The sequence below is a fragment of the Sinocyclocheilus anshuiensis genome, unplaced genomic scaffold (genome assembly GCF_001515605.1).
Source record: "Sinocyclocheilus anshuiensis isolate Anshui unplaced genomic scaffold, SAMN03320099.WGS_v1.1 scaffold199, whole genome shotgun sequence".
In the NCBI taxonomy this organism is placed as follows: Eukaryota; Metazoa; Chordata; class Actinopteri; order Cypriniformes; family Cyprinidae; genus Sinocyclocheilus; species Sinocyclocheilus anshuiensis.
The window spans coordinates 1,569,296-1,579,236 of NW_015552582.1; the positions used below are offsets into that span (position 1 = coordinate 1,569,296).

At 37.9% G+C, this 9,941-nt stretch overlaps 1 protein-coding gene across 4 annotated transcripts in view; it reads right to left on the bottom strand.

Annotated features, from left to right (window-relative positions):
- Nucleotides 1-9,941, bottom strand: part of LOC107665377 (ephrin type-A receptor 7) — an 88,252-nt gene that overhangs the window by 17,891 nt on the left and 60,420 nt on the right. For 2 of the 4 annotated variants that reach the window (XM_016456241.1, XM_016456240.1), the window contains exons 6-8: nucleotides 3,850-3,974; nucleotides 1,669-1,843; nucleotides 277-385 (exon numbers count right to left, since the gene is read on the bottom strand). In XM_016456241.1, the coding sequence (XP_016311727.1) occupies nucleotides 277-385; nucleotides 1,669-1,843; nucleotides 3,850-3,974 (409 nt within the window). Of the gene's footprint in view, nucleotides 1-240; nucleotides 386-1,668; nucleotides 1,844-3,849; nucleotides 3,975-9,941 lie in introns of all 4 variants that reach the window. The other 2 variants (XM_016456239.1, XM_016456237.1) reach the window with 1 other exon arrangement.

Sequence of the window (9,941 nt, forward strand, 5' to 3'; positions counted from 1 at the left end):
CAAACATGTAAAAAAGGTGAGATTGAGAAGGGAGGATCTGCAATTGTGAATCCCATTCTGGGTGTATGCTAGCAACATGAGCTTGTGAGGGGGAAAATGTATCAGAGGTCACATTCCCACAGTGCACGACATGATGGTGGGTGGGTGGGATCACACGCAAGTGGGCGAGGGTGTGAACTCCACAGCTATGGTGGCCTTTGAGGGACAGAAAGGCAAACTGAGAGAGCGTACAAAACTCACAGTAGCGGAGAGTCAATGGGGGCCGCGAGAGCGTACCTTCTCCCTATGATGAAACCGAACACCATGAAGACCAGGATGATGGTACCGGCTACCGCCACCACTGCGATGATGATGACTGGATTCTGCTCACTCGATATGACTGTAGCTGCAATTAAAACACAAATAAACAACACAAGATGTCAACTCTAGTCCTGTAAGTTTGTTTATAAAATATAGGAATTCTCAATATATTGGTACCATGATGTTGTCAACAGCCAATATTCAAGATTTTTATAAATGTATCATTTTGTATTAATATTTCATGCTCATTTCCCCTATTTTTTCATTTGGGTTACCTTTTCTCTCATCTAACACTCAATTTGTCAATTTTAATTTCAATCTTTCAATTTGTCAACACTAATAATTTAATAATACTATTGAATGGAATGTTTAGCAAATCTCAAAATTAATATCCATTTCCATACTGTACAATTACGTTGGGATGCATAAATTCACTTGTTGAAGTAAAACATTACAAAATTGTTTTTTTTTTTGAAAGACAGGTAGATAGAAAATATATTTTTATAATTAAGAATTTCTTCACTACTTATTCATTCAGTCTTGTTTTAGTTCAATTGTGGACACTTTGTACTATTTCATTCCTTTGTTTTAATTTAATTAAATCATGGCCACAATTTAATTAAATCCAGTGAACGAAATTATAATTTATATGAACAAATTAGTATAGCGTGGTCACAGTTTACCTTGTGAGAATGAATTAATAAATCATAGGAACAAATTACAATTTTTACTTTTTTCCCCCACATGTTATGTGTTGGGCTATGTGGTTTTTAGTGTTTTATTTCGAATTCATTAACACAAAATGACATTTTAAAATCAGCCATACATGATAACATGAAAATAATTGTCTGCTTACTATAATCATCCAGAATTGTAATATTTGTGCATCTCCAATGAACTATTTGGCAAAAGGAGACAGCAGAATAGCTTAAAGCAAAGCTCCATTGAAAAAGCATGGGACGGTTGTAACCCCCTTTTCATCCTCTCTCTGCTGCGGGGAGGGGCTAGCTCTATTTTAGGGTCTCGCTGAGTGCACGGTTCTACTGTTTCTGAAATTGGGCTTAATAGTCCCAGATGGTAATACAGTGGCCTGCATTTGAAACGATGACACATTCAGGTTGGACTGTTTCTCGTTAGGTTTGTTTCTCTGAATCGAAAATACTGCACTCACTGACAAACTGCAGAGGGAACCGAAACGGAACATCTTATCAAAAAAGCACAATGTCTTAGGTACAGTCTGGGTCAGAGATTTTATCTGGAAGAAACTGGACCTTGCCTTAAACTAGAAATAAACTAGTGGGCCAATTAACAAAAAATAGAAAAAAAAAAAACTTAAAATAGCTGTTTCACATATACTGTTTTGCTCACCAGATCCAGTGGATTCTTCCTTGGTGGTGACCTCTACTCTGGGACCGAAAGTGCCGTATCCCGCGGCGGTGAATGCTCGGATCTGAAAGATGTACGCTGTGCTTGGCTTCAGATTATTGACTGTGGCTGAAGTAGACTTTGACTTCACGGTGGAGTAAATGCGATCCTTCTGGTCCTTCAGGTTCAAAAGAAGAAAACAAAGTAACAATTTTGTCACAAGGTATCAAAAGCACAAATTGTACAAATTCTTTACAGAGAGGGGTGGTTACGCTGAAGTGTTTGAATACAGTGAATACTGCAGCATTTGGCCCTTTTCACACGCAAGAGTTCAAGCAGAGGCAATATCACAGTATTTCACCCGTAACCTAGGTAACCAGAAGCAAGCTGTTCGTGAGGACCTGGTGCTTCATTTACAATTGGAATGTCAAAGAGAGCTCGAGGAAACACAAACACATGCACACCCACACAGAGTACATGGCTGATCACAATGTGCATGCTATCCGTCCTATATAGTAGGCGAGATTAAGATTAGTGTGTCACAATGGAATGCAAAAGATGCCTGAAGATGTCTGTTCTATTTTTAGTATTTCTATTTTTTATTTATTTTTTTAAAGATTGCCCACACCCACTTGCACAACAAAAACGGAAGCAGTTTGTACTGGATCTACTACCACAGCTTTTTTAAATGTTTGAAATTAATTCAAAGATAATGAATTTAGTTATTTTCAGATAATGTTAAGAATGAGAAATCAATCGTGAGGTGTAAATGCATGAACTAAGAGAAATAAACTTGAAATTGTAAGATGCAGAGTGGCTATTATGGAAAAATAAAGTTGCAATTAATTGTACAAATTGATTAATTGTGAGATAAAGAGATAATTACAATATAGTCACATTGAGATATCACATTTGTGATATACAGCAAATGATGAGAAAAGTTAAAATTGTTTCTTGAGCACCAAATTAGCATAATTTCTGAAGAATCATGTGACACTAAAGATTGGAGTGATGACTGCAGACAATTCAGCTTTACCATGACAGGAATAAATCACATTTTAAAATGACATATTAACAGAAAATATAGTTATTTTAAATTGTAACAGTTTTTTTATAATATTACTGTGTTATTCTATTTTTGATCAGATAAACGCAGCCTTGGTGAGCATAAGAGATTTGAAAACTGAAAACATAAAAATTTTTTTTAACTTAGGTGGAAATGGGCCTTCCATACTGAACATGCAACTGATTCAAACCTGCATTCCCTGTGTGAACACCATAGCTACAACAAAAGAAAATCATCTGCTTCAATGCTGCACGACAGCATTTTCCCACTGATCTGTAAATTATCTCTCATGGACTTCATAAGAGACGAAAGAAAAAAAAAAACTCTTAAATGGAATGCCACAGGCTGTTAGGAGTGAAGTCAAGCTTGTTTCTAATTTTCAAACAGCACAGACTACAGCCAGAGAGCGCTGCTCAGGAGACTAATTCTGCTTTCACATTGCCTAAGAGACCGGAACCCAACAGACCGAGTGAACGCGCTGGACCTTACTGCTCATGCCTGACTAGCTGACATGAGTTTGAAGGTAGACACTATGAAGCTGTGCTTTATAATGGATGGGAGGGTGGGATTGACAAGAGAAGGAGCCGAGGTGAAAGAAGTTAATTGTGTGTATGTGTTTGTGTTCATGTTGTTTGGGAGTACAATTCTGATTAATGTTTTAGTTTAAACAAGGGGTTGTTTTAGGGTTGTTTTTCATTGAACAGATGCTCAGGTACAATACCAGACGTATGTGTGCTGCTCTTGTGTGTGCATGTCCGAAGTGGTCTTAGATGTGTACAAGTGTGGCTGTGGTAAACTGAGACAGTCCTGTGTATTTTTGTGTGGGATTGGTGAAGGACCTCATTCTAATTAAAATCTTATGAGTGTCTCATTCATTACAGCAATTAGAGGGGAAGGATCCACTCAGACCGGAGCATTTGACTGCGAGCTTCGTGCTCAGAGAATGCAAATCATGAAAAAGAAAAAATAATACAGGATAGGATGGGTTGCATGGGAATTGGGATGCTGACAGACAGGTAGACACACAGCCATGGTCTCTCTCTGTCTTTCATTTTCTGAAACACACAGACATATATTCATTAATAGCTTATGCTCTGAAGCAGGTGGTGTGTACTCACTTTCTCATAGTACTTGATCTCATATTCGGTGATGACGCCATTGGGCTGCTCTGGTTCCTGCCAGGAGAGCTGAACGCTGTGCTGCTGAACTCGCTCCCTCATCACCTCACTCACTTGCGATGGGGCTGAAAGAAAGAAAACAGGAAAGATACTGAGTTTTAGTAATTCTGTACACATATTCAACTAGTACGATTTAAAACAAAACAGTATCTTAAATCATGAAATTGACATGCCATGCATTTTCATTTTTTAAATTCATTGATATTTGTTCATCTCAACAAAGCTTAGTATTTTGTATTTTTATCGATTCATTTTTAAAACTGCATTAATGTAAATTTTAAAAATGTCTAATTGTCAAGTCAAGTAATTACCTATATTTAAGATAACGTGTTAAACACTTGTTAACAAAAACATATAAATAATAATGATAAATAATAGGGAGGATTATTACTTATAGTATTAGATGGTGTTTGGATCAAATAACTTTTCCAAAGAAAAAACAAATCAACCTCATACTGAGCGAACAGCACCTTAATATATTCATATATGCATAAAAAAAACCCTATTCCCTTGCTTTAATGCAAATTCAGTACCTGGTTGGCACAAATACACACAGACAGAATCTTGTGTCACTACTGTTCCTGCTGATGAATATTCACTTGGTGGCTGCTAAATGTTTACACCTCATAATGGAAATTTCAATTACTGAGCAAACAGCAGAAGACAGCCTTATCCCACTCAGAGTAAAACTGCAACGTCTGGCTTATGAATGTCAATTAAGTCAAATGAATTCTGCCGATACATGCGGAAGCGCATTTTAGAGAAATGTACCCTAACCCTGCCGCTGACTTTCCCGGTGTCTCATTTATTCCCTCCGTTTAGCGCTGATCCATGTGTGCCTCCTATACAGTTTCTTATCCAGTGTGCCATAATTGTCTTTAAATTACAAAGTTATTGCACACTTTGTCCCACTCGGTATACTATTACAAAATGCTGTGTGAATTTAAAACGAGAAGCTTGTGGGTAACCCAAATTAAATTTCTTGTTTTTAATAACTTCAGAAATAAGATCCAAGAATCTCAGAAGGTAACCTTCGGATAAGGACGTTCTAGAAGAAGTGTATGGAAATGTAGCGTTCATGCATACGCCATTAATGAGTGTCCATTCTCAACGGACGTCTGTTAAAGTAAGAAAATACTTTCCTCAAGTAGAGGGGAAGGAAAAAGAGAATTAGGCTTCGAGAGAAATTTAACTGATCCGTGTGCAGTGAGGAGAGAGTGAGAGAAGCAGTGACATCTCCGTATCGTGCCCGGTGATCCGTCGAGGGAAAGGTTTCAGGGTCACAACCTCGTTTGACTCAGGATTATGTTTTGTGCTGACCTCGTGGTAATGAGAGATTCAGAATTAAAACCTCATTACAGGACCACAGATGGCAACAGTCAGATTGTGTTTTGACATATCTAGTGTAATCCAACTAAAATAATCTAATTTCTCATCCAGATCTAAAGGTCGGCCAGACCGGCTCAGACATGAACGCACACCACACTGTGCCGGCCTACATGCTTATTTGTAACAGCAGCCAAATTCCTTGCTGTCTTTAAGAGGCTATTCAATCCAAACCACAGCAATTGTACTGATGCATTTAGGTATGTTCTATACTCAAAATGTTTTAAACTCCCTCGGTTGGAAACTGTGCTGATGAAAAGGCTGGCTTTTTTTCCTACTTTCAGCTGCATTCAAAGCAGTCCGAACATCTCAAAATCTGTGTTTGTTTTTCCTCTCTGTCCACATTCATTGTATGCAGAGAGTGTCAATTACCCATGAGGAGTGGGGTGATGCAGGCAGAACATAGCAATTTAAAGAGCACACTTGTACAGCACAGAACCAGTTGTACTGGAGTAATTGGATCTTTTGCACCTTTCAACTGACTGCTTCTTCTGTAGTAGTGGGTATGAGGTGCTTGACTGTCCCTTGGAGTAATAGCCTCGATCCTTTTAACCTGATCTGGGAAATGAAAGTTGTGACTGTTTCTCTGGAGTTACTTTTCCCACATGAAGTGTTTTCTTGTTATTTTTGTATATCTATTTCCATATCCAGCACACCCTCTGACTTCTGAATTTAGTTACACTACACAAACACACGTGCATTGATTTGGGATCTCCGAGGCACATTTCCCTTGACAAGTCAATCTGTAAGTCACTTTTATTTACTTGTAAAAGCACTAAACTTTGGCCCCAAGGTAAAAGATGTTTGCTAGTTTTGACAACAGTTGGTGGCCACTTGTTAAGAATAAAGCCAAATAATAGTAAGTTTGGCTTCAAATATGCTAGTCTCAATGTAGAAATGTACAAGGGTAGATGTATTTGTAAAGAAACTAGACAAGAAAGAAGTTCTTAAAACCCCTTTGAAATAGGCTTTTAGTCTGTTAAATTACAGGCCATAAGATACTAAAGAGATAAACTGATATTCTGACCGATAATTATATTAAAGTCATGTCTGATAACTGATAATTTTGTCAAAATAAAAATAAATATGTATTTAAAAGAAAAATAGTGATTTTAATTGCTACAAGTGAAGAAGTATCTTGCTAAAGATTATACTTAAGAGTGTTGATACATATTAAAAAGTAATCCAAATGTAAAAATAAAGTAAATGAGAATAAATAATTATACAATATCAGCCTATATTGATTTAAATACATCAAATAAAATAAAATAACATAAAATAAAATAAAATAAAAACTACACTCGTCAAGCAATTTTTTATGGGGTCTGAGACAAAACAAAAAATTCTAAGAACAACCATACCACTTTCAAAAGCACTTTCACTACATCCCTCTCATGAAAGCTAAAACACAAAAATCTAACTCCTGTTCGCACTTTTTTCATATTTGACATCATGTAAGGCAGAGTCCAAACTTTCATCATAAACAGCAGCCTCCCGTTCCAGCAATGTGGGACCGGCTGCCGTCCCCTCTCTCTGCTGAGAACCAGCTGGGTAATTGAGAATCGAGCGTAGTGACAGCCCTCATATCGACTCGAATCAGCAAACTGGAAGAGAGACCCTGAGTTCAGTGTTAATATGGAGGAAATGTGTCCCTCACCCCCTCTCTGTGGCACCTTCCCCATGGTATGTTTAACCATTGCCCTATAACAACCATTAATGACATGCTTACCTCAGAGCGAGTCAACCCACTCCCACTTTTATCGCACGCCTAGCGCAGCAGAAAATCTTATAATTGTTCCGTCTGTCCTGAAGCGGCTGTGCGAGGGGGGAGGGGGGCATTTTGTGTGCAGTGGTTGGTGACATAAAAGCAGATATTAGTGACCTTCTCGAGCCTCCTAATGCATAAGTTAATTCAAGCAGAAGCAAGCGTCTATCATGTTCTGCATTAGAATACATTAGGGATACATTATGCATGGATGTTTTTATATACTCTCAGCTCCTTCCTCTCTTTCCCTCTTTTGGCTGGCTGTGGCGTTTCTAGAGTATCTGAAAGCGCAGAAGCACTAGAATGCCATTATATAACAGAAATAATTTTCTCTCTCTGGTTTGTCTGCACAGTATTAACTTTGAAGTATTTTAATTATCCAGCCACTTAAATCAAGGCTGACACTCTCACGTCACCGATTTCTTTTCATCCACCTCAAAACTATCGAACAACTCTGAGCTCTTATCAAGAGACACCGACTGAAACGGCACCACAAACATGTTCTCAAGTGCTGCATTGCAGTTCCTATTCTTTGACAGAAGCCTGAGATGGAAGAATGGAGGATTCGCTTTAGCCAAGGGCGTAGGAACGATCTGAGAAGAACATTATAACCTTATCAGCCTGGCTCATGAATATTAATGAGGCGATGTAATGTTTGCCCAGTAGTTCTAACTGGTTTGCTGTAAAGCAGATGGGTGCTGAGTTTGTTTGATCGATTGCTGATACTACTAACATTCGGCAGAGGCTTCTGCTTGGCTGTAAACTGTCCTTATAAGGTGGCTGGCTAAATTATTAGAGCACAAAAATCCCTGTCAGGAATGAGTTTTGAACTTTCTAAGCATTGCTATATTCAATATGGCTTTAAGTGTAATGCAGTTTCATAATGTGTAAATGAAATATTTCAGAATATTGATGGGCCTATGAAGTTTACAGTCACAAAGTCAAGTCAGTAATTTATTTAGCACAATTTAACAGAGGCTGATGCAAAGTACTGTACAATTTTAAATAAATCAACAAACTAACAAATAAATACTTTTAGTAAAAGTCTGTATTAAAAGTTAGTTAATTAAAGGTTAAATAAAATATTAAATATAGTATAAATCTTGGGGAAAATATACATTAAATTATATTATAATAAATAAATAACCTTCCTTGGCTGTAATAAATAAACAAACAAATAAATACTTTTAGTAAAAGTCTGTATTAAAAGTTAAATAAATTATAAAAATATCTTATAAATCTTGTTAAAAAAAAAAAGTTAATTATATTACAATAAATAAATAACCTTCCTTGGCTGTAATCTGTCATTTAATGTGGCCGGCTACATTTTTATTTATTTATTTATTTTTTTCAGTAAAAGCAAATAACCTAACCAAATTAAAGAAAGTGACAGAGATAAACAGTTTGACGCATGACTAAAGAAATGCTGCAGATACACCTGGTTGGGGGGTTAGACAGGTGGGTGGGACGGCCTCTCTACCGATTCCTGTCTTTAGTTGGATATTTTTTATATTTACGGTCATCTCTCAGCTGGAGCACTAGGCTTTATTAGAGCTGGGCCTCCCATAGACAGCTTTTCCAGAGCCCTATGAAAACATGGAGATCGGCGACAGAGTTCTCGTCGGACAGACACTAACGAAGGCTGACGTAATCAACATTACTTAGCTTGACATTTTGACTCCGAGCCGGAAAAGAAAAAAGGCCCTCAGAAGAGATGGAGCAGTATAAAAAAACCTCAAGGAGAGGCTGAACCGATGTGTGAGAGTGTGTAAATGAATATGTGAACTGTGTTAGATCTGCCTCATTATTGCCCCTGGCTACCACAAAGTGTGTGTGTGTGTAGGCATGGGACGATAACCAGTTTCACGGTATACCGCGGTTTGGAAAAGTCACGGTTTCAAAACCACTCAAATTTTCCATTATACCGTTCCTGTGGTATGCACAGGTTTTTTTACGTGTCATCAAAGACGGAAAGTGCAGGACTCCCTCAGTTGTGTGCAGCGAAGAGCGTAGCGAGTCACACGACCCCTCCCCCTCCGGTTGCTGCGAGCAGTCAGTGAGAGTCAGCTGTGTGTAGGATGGCCGAAGGAGGTGAATCCCTGGAACTTTTTCCCCCGTCGAAAAAGACGAAGTCTGTCGTATGGGAATTTTTCGGGTAACGTTGACTAACCATGTTCCGTACACAATGATGTTTCGTACAGATGACGTTTTAGCGCCGATTGCTAAATAAATACTTCCAGGTCGTACATAAACTATATATCTGTGTCATCTTCATTTCTCCCTCTTTCATACCCAATCAAGACAGAGACCCACCCACCGTTTGTTTCAGTGTTGGAATAAATACTATTTGGCTTGCTACCGAGGCAGATAACATGGCTAATTAACTAGCTAACGTCAACTAGTTTCCTCTCTCACATTACTTCACAGAGCGGGGAATAGCAGACTAAAGTACTATGTTTCTGCGATTTAGTACAATAATTAAATTTAGCTGGTATCACGTCTATACTTTTAAGCCTCCTGCCATTGTTTACATCTGTTAAAAATCACGACATTTAAAAAACAAACAAACTGCTGGCTCTCAGGTGGTCTTTGCCACTGTTTGAGTGTTGTACGGAGAAAGACTGTGTGTGTGTGTGTGTGTGTAACACACTCGCGCTCTCTCTTTCCTTGTGTATGTGCACACATCCTCGTACCTCACCGCTCCGAACTTAATCCAGGAAAGGTGAACATTCCTGGATCATAACTTGGACTGAAAGAGGAATGTGTAGAAAGTGAGCATGTCTCCAAAAACCTTGTTGAGCTGCAGGTTTAATGACTGCATTTTTATTAAAAAAATTATTTTATTTTTTACAGAAATTATGTTTTGATTATATTTTTGATT